Here is a 15,283-nt window from a genome sequence, read left to right as displayed (position 1 = left end):
GGCTCATGCAGCTAAAACCAGGTAGGAGTGAAATGGCCCAAGTTGTCACTGGAACAACATTTTATTGCTTTTCTGTGTTTTTGTGCATGTGCCTGGGCTTGTGTGGTTTGCAACCAGTGCTGTTTTCCTTTCTTTTGTATTAGCATCATCTCCCCAGAAGTAGCTCTCAGCTCTCTTCCTTCCAGTGGACTTTCTATGACTTCTGACTAAATCCTAGAAAGTACTAATTAAATTCTGGGCACCTTCTTTCCCATTGGACTTGTTACCTTCTGTCTTGCTCACTTTCTGGGCCCAATAATAACTCCCGTCATCCAGTTCTTTCGATTTCTTTCTCACCATTCTTCCAACTTTGATTCTTCACCTATTTCCCAGGACTTTCCGGCCAAGGACCCTTTCCCACCCCCTATGCTTGGAGACCTCCTCAGCCATTATTTAGTCAAATATTTTTCTATTACCTGTTTACCCCGTTAACCTGTTTTTCCCTCCTCTCTAGGCCACTATACTTCTTCTGAGGGAAAAGGAAGAAGAGACAAAATCCTAACTTGTGCAGAAAGTTCTTTGCCTTCTGGAGGGTTTTCTAGTAGTGACTTAAATGGAAATATATATAGCTGAAGCATATTGCAAAGTCATCCCTGAAATCTTCAGGCATTATTTCTCCTCCATATCTAACTTGAGGGCTTTTGGAATCAATAGTTAAAGATATTCAGTTGGATTCTAGCTTCATTATGAAACCCACTCAGCAGATAACGGCTCAGTGGTCTGTGGTCTCACAAGGTGGCCGCCACATCTTAGCTGGGGCCACCTGTGAACGCCACGTGGTACCATGTGTGGAGTGCATCCATATTGATTTCAGCCCCCAGGACTGGCTCTCTGCCTGCTAGGGAGATCTGGGCTGAGCACAGTGTGCAAGGTGAATGGAAAGGAAGCCCGAAAGGAAAAGCTCTCTCCCCTCAAAACTGGGGCAACTTTTTCCCTCCTCAGGAAGGAAAAGCCATCCTTTGCCCTGAACCAGAGTCTTATTCTCATGGGGCTGCCTTGCTGTGAGAGAGAGAGAGAGAAAGAGAGAGAGCACGAGAGCGAGCACTGCCACGCCTGGGTGCCCTCTCCTGCGGAGGGAAGGTCCCAGTCACTGCCAGACATTGGGGTCATTCCACAGAGCAGCATGCCTTGCTAGTGCTGGCCCCGGGGGTCGGGGGCCGCTTACATCTGACCTCTTTGTTTGGGGCTGTGCATCTTCTACACTGGTTTTTCCACCCACTGGGCCACAGAAAGTCAAGTCGGGGCTCCTTCTTTGCTTTCTCTTAATTCCTTCCCTGTGCGCCCTGTGCTCTCCCCTCCTGCACCTAACCATTGTAGCTTTCTCCCACAGGTTTATAGACCTAGGAAACAGCCCCCGAGCTCGAATATACCATGCACTTGTGATGCTGGCTACAGCCCAGATATTACGGCCAAGTACCACGGGTCCAGCTTCGATGCATACATGATCCAAAGGTCTCAGGTCAGTCAGCTGCTAAGGAGATACTCTCCCCCACCATTGCGGATGGGGGTGCATAAGACCTACATCACATCTTGACCTTCACCTCTTTTGATGATTTCCAGTATTCAGTGGCCATAAAGTCTGGAACCATAGATGATAGCACTATATCTTGATTTGTAATGCAGTTTCATTATTTTGTATTTGCCAGTGGTTCTAGTTTTGATGGCCACCCTACAGGGGCAGCTCTTTTGAAATAGCCTGGCACTGCTGTAAAGACAAGATTGCCAGAGGCCTTACTGTCAGGCACATTGGATTAAAATTTTCTTTTTGTCTCGTAGATAGTTTCCTCCCCAAATCTCCCTCTACCCTTCCCAATAAGGAATTTTTTTTTAAGGCTGCTTTTTTTCTTTCTCAGCATCATGAAAATGCACTCCTGGATTCCAGGAAGGATTGAGTGTAGCCCTTCAATTTGCTCCTGGGAAACTGTACAAAGCCTTCATTATTCACGACAGGCTTGGTTTTGGGTATCATGGGGCACATTTGGGAAACCCCAGCCATGCACAGTTAGTCTCCCGCCTGGGCTAAAGCAGGGTCTGAAGGGCTGTTGTGGAAAAAGAGGCAGCAAAGGAGGAGGATGGGCTTCTTTCCGTGACTTAGGTTTGAAATTCTTCCCCACACCCTACTGGCCACAGAGCAAGAAAGAATGTGAATTTATGTATCCTTGCTGTAAATGATAATGATTCTAAAAATAATGAGTAATTTGCTTATAAAAGCATGCCCTTTGTAACTGAGGGTTTACTTTGTGCCAGAATGTGAATCCAGTGTCCCTGGGGGATTTTGTCCCACAGTCCTCACAGCAGCCTTGTGATGTGAGTGTGAAGATTACCTCCTCTTTCTAGGGGCCATAGCTGAGACTCAGAGTGTGGAATAACCAGCCCAACACACACAGCTTGTAAGTGATAGAGCTCAGGTTTTGTATAGTCCACCTGCGTCCACACATACCCCACCATGTTCAGGAAGTAATTCAGAGTTGCAAGCAGATGGGTATTCCAGAAATTGTGAGGGCCCCTTATCTTTGTATACCTGAAGTAGATGCCAGAAACCCATTTAAGAATGTTCTCCAGCCACTCACAAAGAGTAGGTTCTGCCTAGAGCTCTTGAGCTTAGGATGTTTGATCACATCACCAACTACTAATACTTCTAAGCTCTCAGCATGTGCCAGGTATGGGTCAAAGGGCTTTACATACATTAACTCATCAACTCCCACCAAAGCAGAAGAGCTGATGCTCTTATAGAGAAGGAACCAGAGGTCCAGAGAGGTTGGGTGCCCTGCTCAGGCTTCACAGCTGGACACACCATGATACTTAAACAGATTTTTTTGCCACACAACCTTAAATGGATTTTGTAGATGCCATCTGGAGTTGCACTGCTTAGGTTGAATTTTGTTTCTAGCACTTGTTAGCTGAGTGATCATGAGCAAAATATTGAACCTCCCTGAGCCTCAGTTTGCTCATCTGTAAATTGGGCTAATAACGTAATTCAAAGGGTTGTTTGTGAGGTGTAATGTATACAAAGTGATTTGCACATGCCTGGCACACCAATGTGCTATATATCTGTGAGCTGCTATTGCTACTACTACTACTGCTACTGCTAATTGATTTTATCACCACCAGCCCTCAGAGATAGTTTGATTTTAATTTCAATTTCATCTTTGCTGTTTTTCACATGCCTTGGAGTCGCAGCTTGTTGAGAACATACTGTTGAACTGTGGGAGAAAGAGCAGACAGTTGTTGGCACTAAAGCCTTCCTGGTCCCCCCACCACTAAAGCCCAAGCACTTGGGGAGTGGGGAGCAGACATGTTAGGAGTTCTAGACCCTAGTTCCCAGCCTGCACTGAACAGGCTCCCAGCACTTATTAAGTTTGTTTGGTTTGTGTATGCAGCCCACATGGACGTCCATCAGAGAGGACATCCCCAGGAGGGTGAGTCCCAGACCTCAGTGGTCGTCACCTGCATGTCTGATTTGGGAGAGCAGAGCTCTTTTAGGCACCCAGGCTAATGGGAGGGGAAGGTCATAGGTCTGGGTGTTCACCTGCCCAATGTTCTGCAAGGATTTTGAGGCAGATGGGCTCATGGGAGGTGTTACCCTCTTGAGGCTGCCTTTTGAGCTCATCTCATGCAGGTCTCTCTGGCCACATCATTCCCAGTGACTGAACTCGAGTAGCTCATTCAACAATCCCCATAGCTATTGCACTTTGGCAAGCACATAGTAGGCACTCGATAAATATTTCTTGTGTGAATGATTGCATGACTTCCATAAGCCAGGTCTATACCAAGTGTTTTATATATACATAGGTTTACAAATGTTATCTCATTTTGTCTTCATAATCAACCAATTACCCAACATATGGCATACCTACCATGTGCCAGGCTCTCTGACAGGTGCTGGGGATTCATCCACAACAGATATTTTACACACAGTATCCACAATCCCTTCCTCATGGACCTTACTTGTTAAATTAGAGGGGGTAGAGAGAAAGGTAATAAACCATAAACATAATAAGTAAGTTACATGATAGAAAAAAGAAAAATATAGACCAGCATAACAACAACAGGAATGCCAGGGTAGGACTGAGGGGCTGATGACACTGTAAAATAGGGTAGACAGGATGGGCCTCACTGGGAAGAAGACGTGAGCAAAATTTGAAGGAGGTGAGAGAGTGAGCTCTGTGGATATTTAGGGGAAGGATGTTCTGGCAGAGGGAACAGCCCGTGCAAAACCCTTAAGGCAAGAGAGTGCTGGTGTGTCTGGGAATAGCAGGGAGGGCAGTGAGGCTGGAGTGAATAAGAAGGTGAACCATCAGAGCAGTAGTGGGCTAGGGTAGGCTGTGCAGGACCTGCTAAGAGTGGTATATTCTGGAGCAGAAATTATCCAAAGTTAGGAAGCAGAATACACCAAGCGTGTAGCGTCAGAACAGGCAGGACTCCCTCCAGTACCACCCAGAGTGCCCTGTTTAAGGTTGCTCTAATTGAGCCCACTCTCCAAATCCCCTGGCTCCAGGCTTGAAGGAGTCCCAGTGCTTAGCTTGCACTTTTTAAAAAAGCATTGGTGGGTGGGAGGGAGATGGCAAGAGGGAGGAGATATGGGGATATATGTATATGTATAGCAAATTCACTTTGTTATACAGCAGCAACTAACACACCATTGTAAAGCAATTATACTCCAATAGAGATGTTAAAAAAATAAATAAAAATTTTAAAAAATAAAAAAATAAAAAGCATTGGCACTCCATTGGAGCCACAGAGAACTAATGCCAGAATTTGCTTGTTATGGCTATTGAGATTTTCAAACAGAATAGGAACAGGGCCCTTTGACAAAATGCCCTCCCTGACTTCCTGGCAGTCTCAGTAACATATCATTGGAGTCCAAATCCTGCCCTTTCCTTGCTACGAGGAGGTAGGCAGGTGGACAGTGGTGACCACCTCCATGCCATTGGCCTGCTTAGGGTGGTGGCTATGCCTTGGAGAACTGGAGCCAGAGTCCAGGCCAGGCCAGAGGTTCTCAAACCTCAGTGGGCAGAAGCATGATCTTTTCTAAAGATGTCTCATGAAATGCTCATCACTCTCTGGCTCTCACTGCTGAAAAATCTTCCCTGGCTTCCCTTGCTGGTGGGATAAAGACAAATTCAAGCCAACGTGCTCTCTGCCTTATACATGCAATTCCCTTTGCCTGGAACACATTTCCCTCTTTTCCTCACCTAGTTAACACCTACTGGTTCAATTCAATCTCAGTCCAATATCACTATTTCAGGGAGGCCTCTGGGACTTTCTCAACTGGGTCAAATCCCCAATTTGGCACTCTTGCAGCACATGTACATCATTTAATTGCATTGGAACAGATGCAATTCTGCATTTGTTTTGGTGATTACTTGAATAGAAACTATCTGCCCTGCTAGTTAATGAACTCCATGAGGACTGAGAATGTGGCCTCATGACTTTTTTTCTGCTGACCATTTTTCTCCAGGCCTAACACAATTGCTAGCACATGGTAGGCATTCAGCAAATATTAGTTGACTGTATAAATAAATGAGTGAGTGAATTGCCAGGTCAGCTTATTAAAAGAAGAGACTTCTTTGATCAATCGTTACATTAGACAAGACTTAGCCTCGTAATTCTTCTGATATTCCAGGAAGCCACCACCAACTTAAAGGAGTTGGTAGAAGACATGGAGACCTGCTTGCTGAATAATGACCACAAAATTGGTGCCATGTTCTTTCTTGCCACGTTGCAAGACACTTTGCAGAGATGACTTTTACCATACTAGAATTATTTGCAATGGTGTCCATTTTGAACCTTTCCTTCCAGTCTCTTTGCTGTATTCTAGTTCAGATCCCTTCCAATTTTGGAGGTTCTTCTTGAATTAAATGCCACTGAGTTTCCAGATGTGGCAGAGATTGCTTGCAGTTATAAAGGGAGTCCCGCCATTTCTTCCCTGAAAACGTCTGAGCGTCTTGTAAATTAATTTGCCTAGAAATACCTAAACTCCCATTAAACACCCATCAAGAGAGCCAGAGAAGATGATATGAAATCAGTTCAGAAATTCCAACTATGCTTAACAACAAAAGAATCTTTATGACTCTCTTCAGGTGTTAACATCTGAGTTGATTCTAGGCTGAGCGCTGTATAAAGGTAAGAGAGCAGTACAAATTAACTTTCTGTTACTTGTTGCTTACAAGAAGATAAAGGATTAATCATAGTTTGGTAGTAGACATATAAGTCTATCCAATTTTTGTGTTCTTCCCAATTCCATTTCTTCACAAGCACACACCCCTGACACTTTTATTCTACCTCTTCTTAAAAAAATCTTCCTTCCAGATTTTTGCAATATTGGGAGAGGGACTCAATTGGGAATTAGTTAAGGGTTTTTTTGTTTTGTTTTGTTTTTTTAATTTTCTTGTTCTTTCTCTAGGGATGGTAGTTCTAAAAAATATTATTAAAATTTACCATCTTTCCTTCTTCTGTGTCTTGGATCCAATCCCCCCAACTCTTTTCCTCCACCCTTGAAGAAAGGACTGACATCAAAATAATTAATTCTGAAATCATTGGATTTTCCTGCTGCTAAAGGGTTTTGAAGGAAGCTTAAAACTAAATCTTACCCCCTAAGCCTTATTCCCAAACGCTCCCTTGTGTGCTGAAGTAGTGAAATGTACATCCTTGATGAAAATGCCTGTTTAAAATGAGGGCCAGACACTATTGTTTAGTTAAAATTAGAACCAGCTTATTTCTCAGAACCAGTTAGAATACTTTTGTGATCAGAGATAAATTGTGCTTGGTTTTCTTTTCCCCTTCCTACCAGTGCTGGCATTGCTTTTGGTTACCCACTGGTCAGTTGGGAACAGGAAGGCGTTAAGACCAGGAGACTAGTCTACTGTTTCTCTATGTTTTCCCCTAGAGCTTGCAGAGAAGTCCTATGTCCAGGTTAACATTCTGGAGGCTATGCCAGGTCTGCACAGTATAACTGATTTGGGTATGTCTCCCCCTCCCCTATCGTGTCTAGACCATCATAGGATTGTCTCTAAGAATTAGTCAAACAGGTATGGCCAAGAGTGGGAGAAGGCAGACTCTGCCCTGGGAAGTATTCAGGAGAGCTGGTTGTAAGGATGAGATTCTAGCCAAAATTGGATCTCAGCAGAGGTAGAACCATCCTGTCAAGGAAAGCAGGAAGCACCTGAGTGGGATGGTTGACCAGGCATTTCTTTCCCCCTCTACTTGGGGCCACACCTGGTTGTGCTCCCCATTTACACTTCCATTACATGCTATGCAGATGACTTTTAATTACCCTTTATGGTTTAGGAGGTGAGCACAACTGAACAGCAGTGAAGGAACTTCATGCAATAGGGTTCCCATAGCCTCATGTTGTGGTTGGATGAGTGCCAGAAAAGCTTGATTTGATCCCAGAATTGTAATGCATCACAGACTTGCCCCAGATCAAATTGCTGAAATGCAAATGCATTGGTTTTCACTGTAGACTCACTTTGGGTTAAGCTGTTCATGACCCACTGGTAGAATCTAGCCACATCTCTATTTATCATTGACTTCAATGCCAAGGGTCTTCACAGTATGTTCTAGAGAACCCCTTTCTAAAAAAGAAATACCTAGATCTCTCCTCGGCAGGCCAAGGGCAGGGCATCCTCAGAGAGGTAAAACCTGAACTCCTTGGTGTTACTGAAAACAGTATACTCTTAGTGTCCAAGTGATTGGCCAGGATACTACTCTGCTCTCTTAGCCTGGAGACACTTCTTACTCTGGGCAGCTGGTGCCTCAATCCCAATACTCAGGGAATCCATTTGGTTTGCCAGTTACAACACAAACTAGCACTCAAAGATTGTGGAGGCAAAGTGTTTTCTCTGTGATTCCATATGTTTCTCAAACCCCTGTTAGAAATGCACCTTCCCAAAGCATCAGGCGGACTCTGATGGACCACTTTTCTGAGTCTCTCATTTGAAGGAAGCCATGTTTTAAAAACCATTTAATAAATAAATTAATTAATTAGTTAATTAAACCATTTTAGTTCCCTTCCCTAAACATTCATGGAGCACCTTTGGTGGTGCTGTGTGGGGCACTCTTGGGCTATAGAAGGAGATGTTGATACTGACTTTGTCCTTGAGCCTTGGGTTTTTTATCGTCTCTACCACCTGTAAGGCAGATATTAGCTCAAGAAACAGATGACAGAGCAAATTGCTATTTTTTGGTGCAGAAGTGTTACCAATGTGCAAAAGTCTTTGCTTGCTAGAGGGGGCAGGGAATACTTCCTGCAGAAATAGGCATTCCTATGGATGTTATAATTGACACTCCGTAGCCCATCTTTTGTGACAAATGACTATCCAACCATGATACTTTCTTAAGTTTTCAAGGATCCTAGTGTAAGTATTGCTACTCTTAGAAAAACTTGCTCTTTGCTTTTGGAGTATACCTTTTTAAGTAGAAAAACTTGAAAAGACCAACTTTACCACTTCATTCCCCCACTTTTAGAAATACATAAAGGGGGAGATGGGTCTGACTGGTAAGTTTTAGAGTGATTTGCCAGCTTTGTTTCAGTCTTTTGAAGCACCCGCTGCAGTATCTAGCCGTTGGCACAGTACATCAGAATAACAGGCTTAGCTGAAGGTGACCAAAACAGAGAAGAGTATACAAATGCCAAGAAGATCTCTCACGTGCTGTCTTTCTCTTTTTTTTTTATTCAAATTTCACATCTGCGCTCTATTTTTAAACAGTTATTCTTTAAGTGATAACGCATGTTTTACCAAGCCTCTTATTGGATTAGACATGTTTGAAATCCCCTCAGCTTTAACCTGTTCATTACTGCCTCCAAGAACATTCAGATAGTGTATATGGGGGAGAGTTTCCAAGATGTCAGCCTCCAGGGAGCCATTGTATTTTGGGGAGGGAGGGATCCAGCGGTTATGCTGTGTAGATTTTGGGGGGACCTTAGACTGACATTGCTTTAAGAGGAATCAAGTGTGGGTGTAATGTGTGCAGCATTCTTGCTATTCATCATAGTTTTTCTACTCACATTTTAGAGTAGGAGGAGCTAACAGTTTTTGAGCTCTTACTGTATACCTGGCACTGGGCTAGGAATTTTAAATATATTATCTCATTTAATTCTCATAACAGCTCTGAAAACCAGTTGCTATTAATCCCATTTTGGAGATGAGGAAACTATGGTCCAGGAACTAGGCAAAGATGCCACGGCTAGTGAGGGGTCTCATTCCAAAACTCTTTCATGGTCTTCCCAACAGATGTCCCCAAGTTGGTGCTATACCTCTTAGGTCATAGCCCCCCTGACCTGGGGCTAAAAAGGAACATAAAAAGCAGGCTTTATTCTGTGACCCTGAGCACCACTCCCAGCCTCTCCTGCCGCCCCAGCCAGCTCCTGCCCTGACCCCGGGGTCACATGTGCAGGCTGGGGAGGGCGATTTATCTCTTCCTGCATCACCAGGCGTCACCCACTGCCAAGGGGAGAAAGGGCTGCGGGCTTGATCAAGTGTGTTGCATTTTCTGCTTTCCCGCATGAAATGTTGACATTTGCCTCTTGGAGCCTTTGTGTTTCATTCTCAAGATATCTGCTTGAAAGCCTTTGTCCCTTTAGTTTTCCAGTTTCTTCTTCATCATTTAACATACAAAAACAAGTTCCTCCTGGTCTCTTTCTTTCTCTCTCCCTCCTTTCCTTTCCTTCCTCTCATCATATAATTAAAAGTCCTTTCAGGTTGTCTTCACCTTATCATTTCAATTGAATTGAAAAAAGATCCGACTTCCTGCTCTTGTGTCTTCCTGATGCTGAATTTCAGAATGAAAGAAAAGTCCTTCCCCTGCCCCTTTTTTGCTTCATACTACCCCTTGAATAACTGTGTTTAAATCATGCTGATTTTGTCATTGATCTGCATTGTTGTACGGACTGAGTTTACCCTTTCCTGGCTTCAGAATTTCTTCTTTTTTGGCTTTTTCAAGTAATTAACAGGAAAAGGATTTTTCACCCTCCTCTCTCCTGATTATGGAAACACAGTTATCAAACTCAGAATTTAACATTTCCAGTAGTTTCTCTTTACTCTTACTCAACTCCATATTCTTTTTGGGAAGTGCCACTTTCTTTTGTTATCCTCTGCCACATGCAGAGGTAAAAGTTCCAGAATCCCCCATGTTTACTGTTTTTTTTCAATGTAGCACTATATTAAAAAGTAATAAGGACTATATACACTATTGATACTATGTACACAATAGATAACTAATGAGAACCTACTGTATAGCACAAGGAACTCTACTCAGTGCTCTGTGGTTACCTAAATGGGAAGGAAATCCAAAAAAGAGGTGATATATGTATATGTATAGCTGATTCACTTTGCTGTACAGTAGAAACTAACACAACATTGTAAAGCAACTATACTCTAATAAAAATTTTTTTAAAAAGTAATAAGGACTTAATTTTGTAACCATCCTTATTATGTAAATGATACTTTTCATAGTTGAAAGCATATAAATAAATGTTTTATTGTAAAAAAATAATGTATTCTCATTATAGAAACTTAGAAAATGTAAATAAAAACTAAAATCACCCATAATCCTGCCACTCAGAAATAACTGCCATTAAGATTTATACTTTCCTACATTCCATTGTCTACATACATATTTGAACAAAGACATGACATACTACATAATAAAGCTTCTTTAGCTTTATAAATGTTTGATATTGTGTGCATTTTCCGATGTCCTTAAAAGTCTTCAAACACATACATCTTGGTTCTATGATTTCCATCATTGCCATAATTAATTTTGTCATTCTCCTATTGTTGGGATTTCAATCGTTTCTAGTTTTTCACTTTTATAATCACACTTGGTGAACATTTCAATACGTAAGTCTTTTTTTCTGTTATTTTCCTTAAGATTAATGCCCCGAAGTTGAAATATTGGAGTTATGGGTATTTTAAGGATTTTAGAGAATTAAACAATAGCTCTCTTCTACAAAGTAGTTGACATTTGAAAATTTTTACATAAATGTCAACTGTTTGTGTTAAGTTTGTTTCTAATAACATGCCAGTCTCATAGATTTGGGAAAGAATATCGCTATTCTAGGACAACTGGTAGGTAAACTTAGAGAGCAAGAGGCAAAGGCAGATTTTTACGACTTCTAAGGGGAGTAGTCATGGGACAAAATGGGCAGTTCATTCAGCAAATCTTTATTGAGCATCTACTATATGCCAGATACTGTTCTGGACATTGGGGGTACCATAGGGAACAAAACACAAAAATCCCTGCCCCGAGAGAACTTGTATTCTAGCGGAGGACACAAATAAGAAACAAAATAAAGACATCAAATATATAGCATGTTAATTGACAATAAACGCTATGAAGAAAAATGAAGATGATGTTCTGTGAGGTGTCTGGGGGTGATTTTGAATAGGGCATTCCCAGGATGCCTCCTTGAGAAAGGGACAGGTGAGCAAAGACTTGCAGGGAGGTGGGAGTAGGCCATGTGGAGTACTGTGCAGGGAGGCAGTGGTCAGTGGGGACAAACTGCAGCCAGGAGAGTTGGAATCTGTTCTTCTCAGGTCAGATCCCAAGTGCAGTTGCTGAGTTGACAAGGTGGGGGAGCCAGAACCCCACAACACCAGTGTTTAGATGAGATAAATTTTTTAAAAAAATCAGCACACAACCAAAACCCCATTCTCTTATCTTTGCCCTGATATGGCCATTTGGAAATGCCCAATGGACACAGCCAGCAAATCTTTACTCAGATGATCTTTGCACAGTGGAATTGTGCAAGGAGTTTACAAGTTCAGATTGGACAGAGAGGCGGTCCATTTCAGAAAACAGTGACGATTGACTGAACAGCAGTGGCAACTCAGAAGGTCTCAGTCCAGGCTGGTTCTTATGCCCCCAGAAACCTCCGATTAACCAATCATCTTGAGGCTGGTTTATTTCCTCTCTCTCATGGCTCAGCGGTCCTAGAATTACAAACAGCTCAGAAGCCAACCAGAAACCCTACTGCTTTGGGCTACCTTGGGTGTGCCAAAGCCCCTTTGGGTGCTAGGGTAGGAAGCAGGTGTGTGGGTCACAAGGTCAGGCAGAGTTTCTGTTGTCAGTCTTCTTGGGTTTGGGGGCCAGATACTCTCTAAGATATCTGACTCAGCAGCCATCCAGAAAGTATGATGTTAAATCTTTAATCTTTAAACAAAACAAGGGAGCCCATCTCACCAGGTGGGCTGCCAGGAAAGCCCTGGCAGGTAATAGAAGGTGCAGGGTCTGGGAATGAACCTGGGGGTCAGAGTTTTAGCCCAGCTCTGACCCCCAACACACTGACAACCTTGGGCAGCTCGTTTTGCTTCTCTCTCACAGGCTCGGCTTCCCCATCTGTAAGGTGAAGGGATTAAACTAACAGACCTCTTAGCTCTTCACAGTTTTGATAGTCAGAAACTATTCCAGCACATTCATATATATAGTACATTGAGTACTTGATCTATACCAAGGACTTCGCGGATGCACAGGAAAGTGACAGTATTTGCTTTGATGGAGCCTGCAGTTAAGTAGGGGAGATATATTATTCAGTAAGATATTAACACAGCTATTATTTCTTGAAGAAATGATATTCTAGGCACAGCATTGTACTTTTGTTGTTTTATTACAATCCTCACAAAAACTCAATGAGGTAATACCATCATTGTCTCCACTTTGCAAATGGAGAAACCAAGTCACAGAGTTAGTGAGCGCATCTACGTTAGGGGTAACAGAGTTAACCCCTTTGTTTTCCATTGCAACACAGTTGCCATCTTTCCCACCAAGGAATGTTTGAGAATTCTAGATTTCAAAGATGACAGAGAAGAAGGAAGGCTCTGAATTTTGCTCATTTGGCTTGCGTAATCCCGACTCATCTTCACTTATTAGTTGTATGATGGTGAGCAGGTCAACTTACCTTCCTGTGAAATGGGTATGTTGTTTGCTGTCTAACTCACAGAGAAACATTATCATGAAACATCTTCTCTGGGGAGAGGTCTTTAAAAACGCTGAGGGCTGCACAGATGTGCAGGATGTTGATCTCAGTTCTGAGGTGCAAAGACAGGGCTATGTTTTTTTTCCCCACAGGGTAGCACTGCGCTTTGAGGAATGATGGTCCCAAACAGTCTCTGGTGACAATCCATTGACACAGACCCACTCCACATGACTTGTTCCCTTGACCAAAGAAGAAAGAACTTGAGTGACAATGTTCATAAATAGGCCTCTGTCTTCTGCTTTTCTGGGAGCCAGACCGTGATTTATCCTTAAAGAAAAACAAATAGTGCAGAAGGTGCAGACATTGCCTTGAAAGAACCCAGTTCAGTGTGGGTTCAGACATCTTCCTTCCAGGAAAGAGTATCCAGATCTCCCAGCCCCGTTCTTGCTTGTCCAGGCTCCTGCGAGGTCTGCTGGGGCCAGGGTCTTCTGAGGCTTCTTGAGATGAGGTCGGGCTTCCAGGGAGAGCCTCTGTTTTCCCGAGCTTTCTAGTGATGCAATCCTTGGTGAGGCAGGGAAACAAAAAGCTGATATTTTGGAGGGGGAAGAGCCATCTCTGGGGGATTATTTTTTATGAACCAAAGACACTTAAGTGTTGCCGATTTATCTTAATAGCAGATACTCTGAGCAAATGTCCCAGTTGCCTCTTTGTACTTTTTGGCAAGTATGGATGAGAAATGGAATGGAGCAGACCCAGTCAGAGCTGGCTAGCCCAACGTGTAGAAGTCTTAATCTTCCTCCCTCCAGATATGTAACTTAGAAATGTTTCCAAAGTTTTCCAAGTTGCAGGTGGACACCCAGCTTTGGCAAGATGCAAAGCAGGTTCCATCACTAGGTTTTCCGCTTCCAAAAAAATTATGTTGGGCTTGAGGGGAGAGACACCTGAATCTTCCCTAGGTAGTTAGTTCTTTAAGCTCAGTTACCGCGTTCTGGTTCTAAAGGTACTATTTCTGTATAAAGAAACCTTCTTTAATCACGCGAAGAGCCCTCCTGCTTGTTGTACACATGATTGGGATTCTCAGAGGACACTGCAGGACTAGCCTGCATATCCTCCTCCATCAGGGCTGGAACAAGACCACGCGGAACCCAGCGCCTTAGAAGTTGGAGTATAAATTATGTTAAGGCCTTGTTGAATGTTGTAACATTTACTAATCCTTATTAGATATGGATAAATTCTCATGGCTTAATTTGGCATGTGGAGCCAGTTGTTCAGATTGTCTTTGTGGACTGGAAAGGAAATGCAACTTTAGTGTAATTTTTCTTTTGTTTCTTTAGAAAGGGACATAATTTTTTATTGTTAGCTGGTGGAAACTTTGGTGAATTGTGGCCAACTGTAGCTCACCCCCACAGGGAGAAAGCATCAGACTTTAGCTGAGAACATATTCTTTGAAACAAACCAGAATATTTGATTTTTGAAATATCTTCCCACTTTAAAAACATGCTGTCCAACAAATATTAATGTTCTGACCCAGACCAAGAGAATTGAGGAAGTAGAAAGCTATAATTTCTCTCTGAGGAAAATTTTAGAGTGATGTGTGATGCTTTAGTTTAATAATAACTCCACTGAGCATGGAAATAATCTATGAGGATACAGGTACAGCCACAAGAATTCACAGAGCATCCTTCTCACTCTTGGTTCTTACTTTCTCCAAAGTGGAAGGAGCTAGGTGTTGGCTAGGTGTCAGGCATTTCGTATTCCTTTACTAGGTCACCCGCATATACATGACCTTGGGCACCTACTGTCACTTTGCTTCCATTTCTGGAATTTGGTAAAAAAAATATACGTGATGAAAGTTCTCCCTTTTTTCTGCCAAACAGTTTTTTTTTCTTAATTGGAGTATAATTGCTTTACAGTGCTGTGTTAGTTTCTGTTGTACAACGAAGTGAATCAGCTATATGTATACATATATCCCCTCCCTCTTGGACCTCCTTCCCACCCACCCCCCATCCCACCCATCTAGGTCATCACAGAGCACCAAGCTGAGCTTCCTGTGCTATACAGCAGGTTCCCACTAGCTATCTGTTTTACACATGGTAGTGTATATATGTCAATCCTAATCTCCCGATTAATTCCACACTTCCCTTCCCCCACTGTGCCCACCCGTCTGTTCTCTACATCTGTGTCTCTATTCCTGCCCTGCCAATAGGTTCCACATATATGCGTTAATATACAATATTTGTTTTTCTCTTTCTGATTTACTTCACTCTGTTTGACAGACTGTAGGTCCATCTACATCTCTACAAATGACCCGATTTTGTTCCTTTT

The 15,283-nt window shown here is 42.7% G+C and overlaps 1 protein-coding gene across 4 annotated transcripts in view; it reads left to right on the top strand.

The window, feature by feature from the left end:
- The window catches only part of ERC2 (ELKS/RAB6-interacting/CAST family member 2), a 954,807-nt gene that overhangs the window by 716,902 nt on the left and 222,622 nt on the right, over window positions 1-15,283 (top strand). For 2 of the 4 annotated variants that reach the window (XM_082414434.1, XM_082414437.1), the window contains one exon: window positions 1,370-1,498. The exons of the other annotated variants lie outside the window; for them this stretch is intronic. In XM_082414434.1, coding sequence (XP_082270560.1) covers window positions 1,370-1,498 — 129 coding nt within the window. The remainder of the gene's footprint in view (window positions 1-1,369; window positions 1,499-15,283) is intronic. 4 annotated transcript variants of the gene reach the window in all.

Source organism: Balaenoptera physalus (genome assembly GCF_965194825.1).
Source record: "Balaenoptera physalus genome assembly, chromosome: 11".
Taxonomy (NCBI): domain Eukaryota; kingdom Metazoa; phylum Chordata; class Mammalia; order Artiodactyla; family Balaenopteridae; genus Balaenoptera; species Balaenoptera physalus.
The sequence above is the reverse complement of the archived record's forward strand: the minus strand, read 5'-3'. Positions and strand labels throughout refer to the sequence as shown.